An 18178-nucleotide genomic window follows, 5' to 3' on the forward strand; every position below is an offset into this window, starting at 1 on the left:
TACATTTTAGTGGCTAGTGAATTCAATCAATGTTTGTGATGTTTATTGGTTTATGCCTATTTTATAGTAATCACATAAACATTGCTCATTTAATGTTATAAAATGTGTTTATTCATAGAAGGCAAATTTCCTTAAAGCAAACATGTCATCAATATGTTTCTGTGTTTGAAAATCTCTTCCTGATCCGTCTGGCATACAAAATAAATTTCAAATAAAGAACATGGAAGATATCCAAAAATGTGCAATTTTCTCTTTAGGCCAAGGTGAAGGCTGTTCAGAAAAAATTGCATTGTCAATGGACTGGGACATGAAATGCACTGTCTGGCGAATAGCCCAGGATTATAATGCTTAATCGATGGATGCACAATGCTTTCCCTGCCCAGATCTCTTTCAAACGCTATCATACGAGCACTGTTGACCTTGCCACAGTCAGAGTCTCTCCAGACACCTCTCGTTGATGCATGCAGGACTCAGGAGAACACCATTCTCATGATTCTTACAGTAGTCTCTGAGTCTCTGTTCTACTGTACAGGATATTATGGTAACTTAATATGAATACTGAAATGAATTAATTAATGAATACAGTTAACAGCATTATCATTTCACTGTAGAAATACAAGAAGAGTTATGACGTTTTTACTGACATGGCACTGGAACATGAAACAAACATGTACTATGCATCTGGAATGGCCAGCAGCTGTAGTTTGTGTCTAGTAACGTGTAACGACCAGAACTATTATATATCATCCTGTCCCCAAACAACACCCAACTCGTTTGGATTTACACTAAGCCTTCTACAACAGATATCTGAGGCTAATGGCTAAATGAAAGCTGGCTTATATTTGGAACTCTGAGAGATATTGAACCAAATGGAGCCTTACTGGTCCATTTGGTTCCATAGTAATATCAGCAAGGCAGATATGGCTTCTTGGTTAGAGTGGGTGACAATATTATCACACAAAAAGATGAAATTACCTACCTAGGTTCCATCCTGGAGGCAAATCTTTCCAGTGATAAAATGGCCACCAACGTAATCAAAAAAGTCAACCAAAGAACAAGATTCCTATACAGGATCTCCTCACTGGTCAACAAAAACACCTTGAAGACCCTAACAGGAGCCCTCGTACAAGGTTTCTTCGACTATGCAAGCACCTCCTGGTACCACAGCATCTCTAAGGCCCTTAAAACAAGGCTCCAGACTTCCCAAAACAAACTGGTCAGGCTACTACAGAGCTTGGCCTCCCCAAACCCACCTCACCCCTGCCCACTTTGACAGGCTGGAGTTGCTTAGGGTTGACGACAGAGTACAGCATCTTGCTATGGGTCTGGTCCACAAGATTCGCTACACACCACCAAGATACCCATGTACCTGTCTAAATACTTCCTTAATGTCAACGAAGTCCACACCCACAACACCAGAGGGAGTTCAACAAACCATGTGCAACCCAGATTCGGCACAAACAAGGGACTAAATTAATTCCGCTCCTATGCCACCAAAATGTGGAACGCCCTACCAACAGTCATTAAGACATGCAAATCTCATGACTCCTTCAAAACTGCTCTCAAAGGGCACCTACGGACGGCTGCAATTCGAAACCCACCCACCCCTTTTCCCCCTCATTGTATTTTTTCTTTGTTTCCTTTTTACCTCTATATGATGATTTCCTGTCTTGACTATATAGTTGTGTATATTCGTATACGTCTCTTAATGTTTTGATGAATTGAAAATGGTGGGCCCTATTGTAAACAAGTGTAATGCTTTATGGTGTCGTCCACTCACAGTTAACAGTTTCTTGTATTGAGTTGTACTTGAAATGTACTTATTTACTCATTCTAATTCTGCAAACTGTTAATAAATCAATCAAAAATTCATACAGTACACTCTCAGACTTAAAGTAGCACTGGCAAATTAATGCTGCATATATTTTATGTTTCTGCAGACAAAACAATGCCCCCTGAATTAACTTACTATTGGGAGAAGATTTCATACATCTAATTAACACTTAATTAATTAACTCATACATTAATTCACCATTAGTTTATTAGTCTCGCGTAGCCAGACTACTATTCCACAATCTACGAATGCTATATAGAGTCTGGACCTATAGCCCCCATGAGCTGAGTAAAGGAAGCTGCCATTTCCGTTCACGAAAATATATTTAAAAATATACTTTAGAGCTTATTTTTTTATTTCCTTTTCTGCTAAGCAACAAGCTATATATGCTTAGATGTTTTCTATTTTTATTAGGATAAATGGGCGTGATTGCAAAGACGAAACGGAAGTGGTGAGGAGGCTCCACTTCCACTTTATAGTTTACTCATGACAGCTCTTCCGTTGGCCCAGACTGTATGATGAAGCATTTGGAGGCAACAATCTGGTAACGCGAGACTATAAATTTATCAATAATTCATTTCATTTCATTAGTTCCTGTTAAGTAATGATGAATCAATTAACCAATGTTAATATATTATTAGTTAAGCTAACAGCGCGTCACAGCAAAAACATTTTCAGGCGGGGGTTGGCGGCCAAATACTAAATAAAGTTTGAGATCCCTTTAGAAGGCATTTTGGAGAATCGGCCTCATGCAGGTCTTAATGCGTTAAACGTACAGCGGTGGTCTGTAGACGTTGTTGTGGGTGGTGGTGGTGGTGGTGTACATATGTGCTGCTGGGGGAGGGTCACAGCAGCAACACAGCGTGGACACACACAGCATGGAACCACCCAGTATGGCCAGAGCGGAGGCTGCCCATCCTAGAAACAGAGCTGTTCCGAAGTCTACCCTACAAAGTACACACACACACACACACACACACACACACACACACACACACACACACACACACACACACACACACACACACACACACACAAAATAATACTTCATTAGTCTGTATTAGTATTATTAGGCATACATAGGCAACTGGCGACCCAGGGGCAGGGGCCACATGCGGCCCCCACCATCAGTTAATGCGGCCCGCAGGTTAATATCAGAATACTGATATATTATTGTTTTTAGCTGTTACAACAATTCCAAACATGCAAACATGACACACTTTAATTACTTTGGTCTATATAATTATGTAGCGTAGCATAGTGTATGTCCAATTTGTATTTTGTTCATAGTTCAAGTTAACATAAGTAAATGCATTTGATATTAAATAAGAAATATTGTCCAATTCAAAAACAAAATAATTCAGGATTTCAATTCAAATATAGCAAAAATAACTGATCTACTAGCTGTCCAACTATTATCCAAATACTTACTTCACTTGTGGATATAAGGGATCCTTGAACTCCTGGACAACTCTAGAGGCATACAAGGAAACCGCTATCAAGGTGCACACACCTGTTATAATAAATATTAAAGAACAATGTAAAGGACCATTTTCATTAACCTTATTCTCATGAGAATATGATAGCATTTCTGTCTACTGACTCTGTGCTGTCACTGACACTTCAGAAAGAAATTCATACCAGTGACCTCAATGGGGAATCAGAGCAACAGAGACTGCAGGCTTTCTATTCCTTGAAAGTTAATAAAAATCTAAATAAAAATGCAAAATCTTGTTAAATAAAACCTGCCTAATGATGATATCCAAGTCCACAGAAGAAGTAGAAAAGAATTGTACCATTTTTCATGAGCATTAGTGAGGAGAAACAATTTAAGATATGTTGAAAATGGTTGAAGTTACCCTTTAATGGTTAGAAAATAAGGTGCAAAACTAGTTTGTGTGTGGACTCAGATACCGTAATCAGGCTAATAAAACAATATAATTTGTTTCCATAATTATTTCATGGTTCGGTTTCAGATACAGTTCTGAATTTGGGACCACAATGGAAACAAGCCCTGTCTGCCTTTTAGCATAATGACAGTAGCCTACTACCTGTACGGTTCATAGTCTTTTTAATCAATCAATCAATCAATCAATCAATCAATCAATCAATCAATCAATCAATCAATCAATCAAAGTCTTTACCCGAGAGGATGAACAAACCACCTCCAGTGACAGATATCTTGACCTTGTGTTCCAACATCCTGCCAATCTTCATGAGTCCAAGAACGATGGAAGTCACTCCCCCCAGCAGGAAAGCCACAAACATCAGAGCTCGGCAGACATGGATATGAGCTGTCCAAAACACAATATTAAACAGGAAGCGAGTTATTAACAAAATTCCAAATGGCCACCTAAAGCAGTGCTTTTCAACCCTTTTCATATCAAGGTCCACCATCACTATCTCTCAGACCCAAAACTAAACAACCCCATGCTGTGTTGATGTTGGTATAGGAGAGATAAGGCAGACGTTGATCAAAATAAGGATTATTAATTGTGTAGATTTCTTGTAAATTAAGTAGCATAATGCAGGTGTTTTTTCTATATATATTTTTTATCCCACGATTTTGTAACCCATTTTTCACCCCTGTGTCAATCATCTAATGTGATCCTGGGCTCTACACACCCTCCACCAACCTAGTCCCCATATATGGGGAACAAGGGGAGAGTAACGGACTTGAACTCATGCTTCCTTCATGCCTGAGTGTCCAAGTTGCTCCTTTACACCTGACAGGGGAGAGTTTCCCTGGTTGGACGTAATGCAGGTGTTTAACAATACTTTAACTCTTGAGAGTGTAAAATTAAACCAAATGGCCACTTGTGGTCCCCGGACCACTGGTTTAAAGCCACTTGCCTAAACTGCTGGCAGTCTCAAATTATGGTTTGTGGAATGTATAGGAACAGAGGCAACATGATTTATTGTTATGATCATGTTGCCTCTGTTTATATAGTTTCTTTATGCAAATGTTGATGTTTGTAGTAATCATTTAAGTCAGATCACTTTAGGACCTTCCTATGTCACATCACACAATCAAATAATGATTTATCCTTACACAAAAATGACCACTTTTTATTGCAATGTTTCCGGACCTTAATGACCAAATTAATAGCAGGCACACAGTTGCTCCTGATCAGTGCATTGTAGGACTGGATTTTCAGTCTCACACTCAGACTGAATATGTGAAAAACATATTATTTTAACAGATCATAATCTAGATCATAATCTAGAAATACCATAGTTAGACCACCTTTCATCAAAGCATGTACTGTACAGCCTACCTGGTAATCCCAAAAAGGTTCCAGAGCTCCAAAGGCCGCTCTCGCTTTCCTTGAAGGTGAATGTTGTTTTCCAGTTGTCGTGAAACAGAGTCACCCCCATTAGGACCCAGCCGGTGACGCCAAACAGAAACCACGTTACATCCAACACTGCTCTCATGGTTACACTACAGATGTTTTTAGTTATCCAAACTGTCTTTCTATCTCTTTAACTGCTTTCACTAAACTAAACTAAAGCGTCTTAACTCCGACACCCTCACTCTAATTAATTTGGTCTATACAAAGATAGTGGAGGAGAAAGGAGGCTAGCAAGCACAAATGATGTCATATAAGCATTGTTGACCTTGAGTCTCTCCTGTCATTGATGCAGTCTGACAGTACACAATCCTATGATTGTTAGTCAGATGATTGTCTGAGCAGCAGCAAAAGATTTTGCTACATTCCACCTAACAAGTTTCAAAACGGATCATCCTTCCCAGATCGCTGTCACCAAAATCTTCCATATATAAATCATATAGGCTTTTATAGGTGAATTGTGGTGCAGATTTATGGCTGTGATTATCATATTTTCAGCCAATGGTGATATCAGCCAAATGTAATGTAATTACCCTGCATCCGCTTGTATTTCTTTTGCCCAAGGTTCAATTTCCAGCAGAAGACAACAATATCTTCCACCGTGGATAACTTGTCGTTTTTTTGAGACATAGACCTATACAATATGTCTCTACCGTACACACACACACACACACACACACACACACACACACACACACACACACACACACACACACACACACACACACACACACACACACACACACACACACACACACACACACACACACACACACACACACACACACACACACACACTCTCTCTCTCTCTCTGTGTTACATCACCTTGTTCAAGTCAGTCTGCACAGGTCATGTTTAAAGGACCACTTCACCACTTTTCAATCTATCTTCATATAATTGGTCCTCACTAATGTTCATGATAAAATAGCACAATTGTTTTCTACTCGGCCTGTCTCATATAGGAGGTCTGTGGGAAGTTCAGAAACCTGTCCACCAGCGACATCATTGTTAGGCTGATTTGTTTTTAAACAACATTTAAAAATATATATTTTTATATTTGTATTATCATGAGAACGATGGCTTCCATTTTCGCATTGCAACTTTTCAGGAATAGAAAGCGTGCAGTTTCTGTTAGCTTCGATTCCCCATCGATGATGTCACTGCAGGTGAACAGGTTTCTGAACTGCCCACAACCACAACCCTCCTATGAGACACAGACACAGACTGACTGACTAGAATTGTTTTTCTTTTTTTTGTTGCAATTGTATCATGAACTGCTGTACTGATGGTGCTGGCTGGTTGAATATTTTTAGCAAGACTTTTGCTGCTTTAAAATGCAGACTTTGCATTCAGCACAAGGTTCAAGACTCTTATGAATATTTAAGAATCTTAAATTCTTATTCTTAAGAATATTATCAGAGGCAGAGCCAACTGAGCGTGGTTGACAACTGCTGTGCATTGCAATGAGGCGGCAGCTTTCTTTTCTTCTAATTTAGTGTAAAATGAAACCAAATGGACCCATAAGGGTCCATTTGGTTTCATTTTAATACTCTCAAGAGTTAATCTTTTGTTAAACATCAGAGGAGGCTAGCAAGCACTGTTGACCTTGAGTCTCTCCTGTCATTGATGCAGTCTGACAGTACACAATCCTCTGATTGTTAGTCAGAGGATTGTCTGAGCAGCAGCAAAAGATTTTGCTACATTCCACCAAACAAGTTTCAAAACGGATCATCCTTCCCAGATCGCTGTCAGCAACATTTTCCATATATAAATCATATAGGCTTTTATAGGTGAATTGTGGTGCAGATTCATGACTGTGATTATCATATTTTCAGCCAATGGTGATATCAGCCAAATGTAATGTAATTACTGGACCCATAAGGACCAGTAATTAAGGGTCCATTTGGTTTCATTTTAATACTCTCAAGAGTTAATCTTTTGTTAAACATCTGCATTACAAGAAGTCTCCACAATTAGAGAATGTAGAAGAATTGTTATTTTGATCAACATTCGTCTGTTATCTGGACTAATGGTAGGCTACTACTACCACCACATCAATACAGCATGGAATTGTGGACTAAATGTAGTATGGATGAAAACATATTCTAGGGTTGTGTTTTAGAGGTTGTCATCAAATGGTGGTCCGTGGCTCAAATGCCGAATAAATAACGGGCCTTGATATGAAAAACCACTGGTCTTTAGTGGTCTAATGACTATGATGAAGATGATGATGATGATGATTGTCGCACCCTCGTCCCTCTCCTCTCCTTCTACCACCTTCTACGCGTTCATTGCGTCCGTTGAGGACGTGGCGGTTCTCCACCAATGCAATCACATTGGCTGCCCTGAAGTGGGCCAATGAATGGCTCCCGTCGCATCCTGCCCTGAAGTGGACCAATGAACGGCTGCCGTCGCATCCGCTCCCACGGACTCCCATTGGCTGGTGGAGGTTTTAGCGCCGGAAACGTAAGAAGGGTGTGTATCCGGGGCGGGTCTAAAAAATTGAAACGAAGTTCACATACTCCTGAAGAAACCGGGTGAGTACTCTTGAACAAATGTTTGTTTATTATAATATCGCATATTACTTGGAACTCATGCTTTAGCACCGCCATGACTTTATCAACCGCAGGGCGAGCCCTCTATGAACAGTAGACGGGTTACATAACAAACCCAAATACGGTAACTTTACTTATTATTAGTAGCTAACGGTGTTGAAAGCTACGTGAGCTAACCATAGAGTTGGAGCTAACCTCAGTTCTTCTGATGATGATAATAATGTGTTGTTGCATGGTCACTGAGCCATTGTTGTCGTGGTAAAGAGACACTCAATCATATGATTTTAAACTGATCCGTGTGGAGAAGATGCAAACACTGAGAGCAGAATGGAGATGGATTTAGAATGTAAAATAATTACAATTGTAAGTAACTTAGTTAGCTAACCAACAATTCCGTTGTAAAGCCAAAGGTACGTTGTTGGTAGTATTCTAGAATTAAATCATATGAGTTATAGCATTGAAAAGACAAAATAAGGAATGGGGTTTTGACTGCCCTACATCCGAATACTAGCAGAAATTCCAATTCATTCTGCACTGGCTGAGTGTACACGTATGCAGTTGGATTTGTGAATGGACAGTGTGGAATGTCATGTTGGTGTGTTACAGACTGTTTTGTTATGTGTACTGAGGCTGAGACAAATATTGACGTGAGGGACTGGGTGTCAATCAATTGTAGACCACGGGTCAACGTTCTTCAGGCCAAGGACCCCCTAGCTGAGAGAGATGAAGCAGGGACCCCCACTACATAACATTGTGTTGCAGATTCAACTTTTTCATAGTTTTCATAGAAACCTTCATAGACTTGTTTGACAGCACTATAAGCATCAGTTTGTTGTATTCATGTTAATTAATGTGTATATTCAGACATTTAACCACTTAAGCTGTCAATACTTAAACCTGACCATTCACTCTGTACTTGGTCTGTTCACCCCCCCCCCCCCCTCACCAACCAAAAATAGGTTATCTACAATCTCAACACCTTGCAGCGCTGTTTTTGGCTAAAGTTCTCAGAATAGGGGATGCTAGGTTAATGGTGGTTAATGTAAAATAAAATATCCCATCACACATAATGGTGATCCCGTTTCAAATGTGATTAATTGTGCAGCCCGACAATTAAGTAATAGTAAGATTCCCTGTTCAATTCGATTGTAAATCTACGGGATTGAGTGACCGCTGTGATGTGTGCCTTGAATGAGAGCTGACTGTCCAGGACAACACGGTTCTTGGCTGTCGACATTGAATTTACCAGGGCGTTGTCTATGACACTGGTCTCCAACAGTGGGCCGGGACCCATTTGTGGATTGCGGAATGTTGAAAAATCAAAGCTTGTAGATCTGCTATTTTTGAAAAATCGTGAAAATGTGGCGCAAATCTTTGAATACCGGTATATGCTTTCACAGCAAACTCATATCTTTGCTTCTCGACACACACACACACACACACACACACACACACACACTGGAATAACATATTTTCAGATAGGGGTCGGTGGCCTATTACATATAATTGTTGGGGTCCTTCGTCCTTGACATGAAATAGTTTGAGAACCACTGATATAGAAACATGTTTTTCAGAAATCTGTCATGATTTTGAAGACATTTTGTAGAATCTGGCATCAGTCCTAAATGGGTTAATGTAAACCTTTCACTAAACAATAATTTGCACTTTTCCTTTTCTCAGTGTCTGCCCCAGACAATCCTTAAGAAGAACCGAGGATGGAGCTTCGGCCGCTCATCATGTGCTTTGCGCTCTGCGTGGTCTACGCCACCAGCAAACCCACCGAGAAGAAGGACCGGGTGCATCACGAAGACCAGCTCAGCAACCGAGAGCACGACGACGCAGACAACTTCGACTACGACCACGAAGCCTTCCTGGGGCAGGAAGAGGCCAAGACCTTCGACCAGCTCACGCCAGAGGAGAGCAAGGAGAGACTCGGGTAATGATGGGCCTGGCGTTTTTTATAGGCGTGGCTTTCTCGCAGGCTAGCTGAGGCTAACTTGTGTGAAACGCGTGTGTGTGTTTGCAGACACAACATTGTAGAATAAACACAAATATACATGTGCATAGTTGTCCATAGTCCACGGACCCTCGCAGCTACAAGGACAATCATAATGAGAGCTTGAGATTAAACAATCTGTTACTTTGACAACTACCATGCTACTATCAATTCTATTTTAACAATCCAATTAGGCTTGTAAAATGGTAGAGGTCAAATCTGGTATATCCATCAGCTACTGTGGCTGCCTGGTGGATGAAACATATTTGGTTTTGTGTGTAAATGGTGCATTTATATAGTGCTTTTATCCAAAGCGCTTTACATACAGTAGATTGTGCATTACATTGTGTTACATTGGTGCCGTGACCCGGGTGCCGGGTTTCCCCGTGGGAGGAGGTCAAAAGGGGGGTGAGTGTAGCAGAGTGGCTCAGCCTCTGCCTGATGGCCACAAAAGTCTAATATCTCCCCTGGTCCAAAGAGATATCCCTTTGGTCTAGTTGATGTTAAGATGTTGGACTTTCACGCGGGAGGCCTGAGTTCGAATCCCGGGTGTTACATTGGCAACACTGATGGCGGGGGAAACCATGCAAGGCACCATCCTGCTCATCAGGAGCAATTAGAGATCCAGATTCTTGCGACACTTCGACACCAACTCTGGGGGATCCCGGGATCGAACTGGGAACCTCACAGTTCCCATCCGGCTGTTCTACTCTAAACCTGATCCACTGCCGTGTGTGTGTGTGTGTGCATGGCTGTTCTACCGGACACTCTACCCCTGATCCACTGCCGTGTGTGTGTATGTGTATGGCTGCGTGCTTGCTAAGCTTTCTATCCGTGTCTCTGCAGTATGCTGGTGGAGCGGATAGATGAGGACAAGGATGGTTTCGTGACGGCGGAGGAGATGAAGAAGTGGATAAAACACGCACAGAAGAGATGGATCTACGATGACGTGGACCGACAGTGGAAGAGTCACGACCTCAACGGTGACGGCTTCGTCTCCTGGGAGGAGTACAAGAACGCCACATACGGATACATTCTTGGTACGGGACGGTGTCAATTCCGTTGATTAAAGCGACTACGAAAAATGCTCGACTACCTTTTTCCATGTGACGAAAACTAAGCTAAGACAATTTCATCGACAAATAAAATTTCTTCGACATTCTCTACTAGTTAGGGAGGGACTAGTGGAGAAGAGATCCAGTAGAACTAAAAGACAAGTCATTTCTCACAATGTAGACGTATAGCTTGTAGATTGACTATTTTCTGCATGCAATCAAGTATAAAATCTGCCATTTTTGCAGACAAATTCAACTGTAGATTTAGTCGACAAAAACTACATTACATTTTATTCTAAAGACTAGGACTGAACTAAAAAACACTCCCTCTCAATGGCTGCGATTCACTACATTACATGTGTATACAAGTATTTCAGGCATACAGTCACATGTATAGGAGGAGTATGGTGTCATGTTGCTTTTGTCTCTCAGATGACCCTGATCCTGAAGACGGCTTCAGTTACAGACAGATGATGGCTCGTGACGAGAGGAGGTTCAACATGGCCGACCTGGACACGGACATGAAGGCCAACAAGGAGGAGTTCACTGCCTTTCTTCACCCCGAGGAGTACGACCACATGAAAGACATTGTTGTGTTGGTGAGTGACGCGCACATACATACTCACACTTTACTATTGCTGTGTTGGTGAGGGACATAACAGTTTTGGTACAATGGGCATGTTGATCCTAACCCGACATTGGTATCAGCAATTATGAGGATGATGTTTTAATAGACAAATCATATAACAATAGTTTATTTTGGTAATCACTACATCTTCGGAGGCATGTGACATTTTAGCATCTTTCGAGCTGTCCGCCATGCGCACATGGAATGTAAGCAAGAAGTCGCCTGGTGGTTTTACATTACATAGGGGTTGGACAGGAACACTATTGCCTGGCATAATACAGATAGTGACAAATGGTGATTTGTCAAGGAGGAATCAGTATTCTATTTCTGACCAATTACCGGTAGGTACTTTAATGCTGAAAAGATGTCCTTAATGCTGTACCTGTTTGAATCATTTTAATTTCCTTGTGTTCCTTGTACTCCCTTTCTGTAGGAAACCATGGAAGACATTGATAAGAATGGGGATGGCCTTATAGATTTGGATGAGTACATAGGTGAGTTTTAACTGAACAGACCATAATCAATCATACATTATTCATCAACATCACACTGGTGCTTCTTTTATTACTGGTGGCAGGCCAGCATAAGGTGTCACAGTGTCAAGTAGCGAAAGAATAAACAATGGAGCTTTTCACAGATGGGTCAACGGGGTTAAACACAGCTGAATGTAACATTAATTATGTCATTCTGTATTGTAACCGAGTATGGTTTCGGTGCGCGCCGCTTTAAGTGAAGGTGGGGGCCGCATGTGGCCCCCGGGCCGCCAGTTGCCCATGTATGCACTATAATGTGCATCCGTGTCCTGTAGGTGACATGTACAACCAGGAGGGGGATCCTGCCGAGCCAGAGTGGGTGAAGACGGAGAGGGAGCAATTCACGGAGTTCCGAGACAAGAACAAAGATGGGAAGATGGACAAGGAGGAGACCAGAGACTGGATCCTGCCCAGCGACTATGACCACGCCGAGGCAGAAGCCAAGCACCTGGTCTACGAGTCAGACACAGACAAGGTGTGTATGGCCGTTTGACCACTTTCAGCATGTTCTGCCATGTCATTTGGCCAAATTTAAACAATAAATGCATCGCTTCATGATGCATTTTGAGCTTGTAGATAATGTTAGCTTTTTTTTTATTTTATACAGTGGCCCTATCAGATCAGCATCAGAGCATGCTGCTAGGGCTCCAGCGTGCGACCTATTAGGTCGCATATGCGACTTAATTTCTTAATGTGCGAGTTAAATTTGAACGAGGTCGCACCGGTGCTACTTATTGCTTTCACTCCCAGCCTCAACCATGAAGCACGGGCATTAGCGCGATAATAAAATATTACTTTATTCTCGCTCATTCCGCGCCTCCTCTCTCTTTCTTGCTCCCTCTCTCTCTCTGCCTGTCTGTCTGCACACGACACGCGTGAGTTCAACAGCGGCGGCGCGCTCACTGATCAACCCCGAAAAAAAACGAAACTGATTTCAGCATCGGCTGTACATAAGTTTCCCTGGAGCGCACACTTAGCAAAACATTTTACAACTGGGATGATGATTCTGTGCATTGCTGTCGCTGAATCCACGGAGACAGCAGACACAACATATGGGGGACTGCGCCTCGTCCCCGACCCCAAACACGGTAAACTTGTTGAAAAATAGCTTCCAATAGCTTGTTATTTTGCGTCGAGTAGCGCTGTGTGCAGGCCATAGACTGTATGCAGGCCAGACTACATACATGATCGCCTCAAACAAAATACATCTCCCACATGAAACCTGGTATATTCTTCGTCGTACGACGTGGTGTTGCATGCTGAAAATAGCAGATTTACAAGCTCACAACGCGTCGCGTCCACCACACGTTGTGAGCTTGTAGATCAGCACATGGAAATATGCAGGCTGAGACGTTTAGAAACTTTCCTCTTCACAATAAAAGCACATCAGCTTTCACATGTTCATTCCATATAAAGAAAAGACAGGAGGAAAGTGGGCAAGGATTATGAATTCGGTGGCATTTCACATTGCAAAAGGGTGCAGGAAGAGTGGGCATATTAATATTATATTATTGGCCATTAGGTTGAACATGCTCATGCAGAAGGTAAGGGGTGTGTCTCATTTCTGTTTCATATACAGTAGCCATATGATGATAACGATATTATGGAAAAATGCACTATAGGTTAATTCATTATAATAATTTCCTATAGAATGTGTGAGTGAGAAATATAACATTTTATGTGCTTAATTTAAGGCATTTATGCTTCAGCCAAGAAAACATTTGCAAGCCTTGGACGATAAGGTCATGTATTAATACAGCGCTGCGGCGCTATACAAAAAAAAGTTGGTGCTACCTAATTTGTGGTGGCGCTACCAACTGAAAAGGTAGGTAGCACCAGTGCTACCTGTGAAAAAGTTAGTCTGGAGCCCTGCATGCTGCGCTCGCTTTTTTCAACAGATACTGCACTCTGCGCTGTTCCTTCATCTGTACTCCATAGATTAAACAGCATTATTTATCTACTCGATCATGCAGGGCAGGGATGTTTCTTGCCAAAAAGAACATGAACCACAGGTCTGTCTGCTGTGCGTAACCATGGAGCTGCTATAGTACTATTGGGGACTTTCTTTCTTCATCTCATTTAAATATAAGAACTTCTAAATTAAACTAACATGTTTGGCTCGGCATAATCTGTTATGGAAAAAGCGAACAAAGAACTAGGGTTTTCACGCATACCGCTCGCGGGGACCCACTAATCTAAAGCACTATGACCACTGTTCCTCTTCCTGAGGCCTTTAATGGCTTTACACATAACACCAGCGCAGCCAGCTTTTAAAGTTAATGACACCTTCTAAAACTTAGACACGTGTTTGACTACCACAACAATTGCAGCCAGGCTGTATGTCTTTCAACAGCTGTCTTTTATTCAACTGATGTTGAGTGTTTGTGCATGGTGTTGATCATCAAGGCTTACAAATGTGGTATTCTCTGCGTTTAGGACGGGCGTCTGACCAAGGCCGAGATCGTGGACAAGTATGACCTGTTTGTAGGCAGCCAGGCGACCGACTTCGGCGAGGCCCTGGCTCGACACGACGAGTTCTAACACTGACACACCTAAGAGACTTTGTGCTCGTCTGCCTGCCGCAGCACACACACCGCCCCTCTCATGGTGCACAGAGTGTTTTCCAGTGAGACCAGGCCATCTACTCCAGCACCACGGACAATAATTTATTTGATTTTCTTGAATGGGTCCCATTGTACATACTAGCATTCTACGCAGTGTGCTTATGTATGTGACCCACATGTCCTCGTGCTCAAGTAATGCATCAGTTTTGCCCAGCTTCTGCTCTGCTTCCACCACTACCCTTACCTCGCCTAGGTCTGGATAAGGGCAAACAGTGTTTTTGACACTTGCATTATGTGTGGATCAACTTTTGAATATTTTTGTTGTTGTTTTTTTTAAAGGATGACTCTGTAATATATCATAGCCATGTTTTGTTACAGTGGCCTCATTAGAACAATAATTCTGTTTAGGCGTTGCAGTAAACACAATAGCTTGTTTAGCATCAGTTTTCCCGTAAAGCACTGGACCATGAAGCATAAAGCAAGAGTTTTGACCTTTAGAATTTATCTTTTACTCCTCTTGTGTGGTCAGACCACACAAGAGGAGTCGAAAGAGGAGTAGATTTTAAATTCCATTGCCAATGAAGACTGTTATGGACTAGTGCAATATTGTATCACTAGTGGTGGGACCATAGAGCATCTAACATGCTGATCCCCATTGTCACCATTATTATTGCGGGTTATTGCCTCTTTGTGCTAATTGAAGGAGTCTAAATTAATTCGGCTGTCTCTGACAGACTGATGGCTGCTTTGTCCTAGATTGCTGCCTCCTTTATGTCCTTCCCAACGCGTCATTCAAAACCTCGATAGGGTTGCGTAAAGACCCTGCCTCTGATTGGCCTACCGACAATGCCGGTCTTTGCACAAAAAACAAACTCCCATACTAAATTATACGAAGATAATTCTTATTACAACTTAAGCATGACTCAGTGTAATTTTATTACTACTGAGGCAGAGAAATATCTACAACTTGGGGTGCTCCAAACTTTTAGAGTCCCAGAGTTTTGACGCGGCAGCAGCGCCCTGGACAGTGTGTGTACAGTACAGACAGGCGGGGGCGGGACTTTATGCAACTCTATCGGGGTTTTGAATTACTTCTTCCCAACACCTCATTTCAAATGATTTCGACATTACGTCATTGTGTGTTTGTTAATGAATGTTACTGAGTGCGTGCATGCTTGTGTGCGTGCATCTATAAGTTTGTAGACCTACTTTGTGTTTCGTGAGCTTGAACAACTTGCCTGTTTTTATGTCATGTTTTGAATTTTGATTGATCCTTTTCGTGTGCCAAGCTAAAAAACAACAATTATAATGTCCCCTTATGTGTTTTTGCAAAACAATCCTGTCCTTACACACGCGCACACACACACTATCTTCACAAAATCTGTGGAGACGTTTCTATTACACGTATTATCCATTTGTAACCACTGTTAATTTTTATGCTATGTTGAATTGTATATGATATTGCTGTTGGCTTTTTTACATGCTCACTGCAGCGACAAGCCTTTCACTAGTGATTTGACTGTAATTAAGCTGTTGACTTGCAGATTGTGAGCTCTCTATCAAACAGGTCCAGTTTCTGTGATTGAGCTGATATTCTCTCAATAAAAAAAATGAGACAAATGTAATCCGTTTGGGCTGCACTACTCTACAAACGCACATCACACCCGATGCTAACGTGACATTTTGTGAGAAGATCAATTCATGCACAATGCAAGATCAATTCTGAAGGACAGTAGTGCTAATTTGTTTTCTGTTGGATTTCTAATTAAAGCATGTCACGTTTGATAGATTTGCTTTACCCTTCCATTGTGAGTTCTGTTCAGAAAAGCTGCGGCTCTATTCTCATTTTCCTCCATTTGACGGAAAGTAACTGTAAAGATAGTCTCTTGTTCTCTGAATTATTTTACCACCTCACTGCAATTCAAACATAAATTCAGATCCCTCTTTGGGTAAATTGAGTGAATTTTACAGTGTAGGTGCTCATTCCACCCTAGTCATAGATGAACGCTACAATCATTATTTGGCTTTCACCTTGCTTTGTTTAAGAATGCCCTGCCTAGTGTGTGTGTGTGTGTGATTTGACCCAATGATCTAAGAAAAAAACATTAATTTACAGTAGCTGACCCCACCCCCATGGCCTTTCCTTTAGCGACACTGTCCGGTAAAGTTTTCAGATTTCAAATGAGTGAATATCTTGACCCTTTAACTTTACATATCCTTACATGCAGGTATGTATGGGTGCACATCACGCACCCAACCCAAGAAGAATACATCTATCATTTGACTTTTCCTCTAGTGCAGTGGTTTTCAACCCCTTTCATATCAAGGCACATTATTTATTCATCATTTTAGCCATGGACCACCATTTGATGACATTTAGCCTTTCAGACCCATTTGAGCTACGGACCACCATTTGATGACATTTAGCCTTTCAGACCCATTTGAGCTACGGACCACCATTTGATGACATTTAGCCTCTCAGACCCATTTGAGCCATGGACCACCATTTGATGAGATTTAGCCTTTCAGACCCTAAATGTCATCAGACACAGACCACCATTTGATGACATTTAGCCTCTCAGACCCATTTGAGACACAGACCACCATTTGATGACATTTAGCCTCTCAGACCCATTTGAGACACGAACCACCATTTGATGACATTTAGCCTCTCGGACACAAAACTAAAGAATAAGTCCACAATTCCATGCTGTATTGATGCTATGTTGCTACCATTAGGAGAGAGAACGGGCAAACTTTGATCAAAACAATTATTCATTGTTCTCTAATTGTGTAGATTGATTTAAATCTTGAGATCCGTCATGGACCACTGGACTGGTAGTCCCCGGACCACTGGTTGAAAACCACTGCTCTAGTGTCATAAGGCACGACTTTCTAATGAGCAAATGACTTCTAGGCCTTGGCTCGACCAAGTTAATCCTTGTTCTTGCGTTTACAGCACCCTGTCCACTGGTACATTGTGAGTGGATGGAATTTACTCAAGCAACTGTAGGGAAGCTGAACCTTTTGAAGTCAACTTCCTTTGGGCTTGCTTGTTGCATTTACAGCCTTTGTGAACAGTCAATTAAAGACAATCTGCCTAGTCACCTATCAAACTCAAAAGTTGCCAGAGAAAAGGTTTGAGATTGTGTTTACAGGTTGTAAAATGTCATCAGATGATGGCTTTTACTCACACATCCTAAACAAAACACTATGGTAAGGGTTAGCTCCAGACCGAGTAGTCAGTCATAACACTAAAGTCCTTTGCTGCAGTGTGGAGAATGAATGTAGTCTTCAAGGAAATGTCATTCTTAACCATTGAAAAACACATTTGTTTTTATTTGTATATACATTTACAACAATTGAGCTAAGCTTTTCAATTATCTTGATGTTATTTTCTTGAAAAGTATAGATCATATATTCTTGGTAAATATGATAAAAAATATGAATTACAGGTTGTGGGTTTATAACTACTGTACAACCAAGTTCATTTGTGCTACTGCCTATACAAGTTTGTGCCATGAATGGCCAAACAGCATTTTATTCTGTTCATGTAGGTAATATACAGTACTTGAGTGAAGTTACAATTACTCTGATTTCTTACTTAAAGAAAAGTGGCAGCAATGTAGAAGTACTCTATTACAACAAGTAAAATACCTACAT

General features: G+C 41.4%; 1 protein-coding gene across 1 annotated transcript; it reads left to right on the forward strand.

Moving 5' to 3' along the window:
• The first annotated feature begins 7672 nt into the window (after positions 1–7672).
• calub (calumenin b) lies at positions 7673–16309 on the forward strand. The gene is made up of 7 exons (XM_083763603.1): positions 7673–7721; positions 9420–9675; positions 10582–10775; positions 11223–11389; positions 11852–11912; positions 12227–12426; positions 14388–16309. The coding sequence occupies exons 2-7, from the start codon at positions 9455–9457 to the stop codon at positions 14490–14492; spliced, it is 948 nt and encodes a 315-aa protein (XP_083619729.1). The 5' UTR covers positions 7673–7721; positions 9420–9454; the 3' UTR covers positions 14493–16309.
• Positions 16310–18178: the final 1869 nt, after the last annotated feature.

Source organism: Protomyctophum parallelum (assembly GCF_964188405.1).
Source record: "Protomyctophum parallelum genome assembly, chromosome: 4".
Taxonomy (NCBI): Eukaryota; Metazoa; Chordata; class Actinopteri; order Myctophiformes; family Myctophidae; genus Protomyctophum; species Protomyctophum parallelum.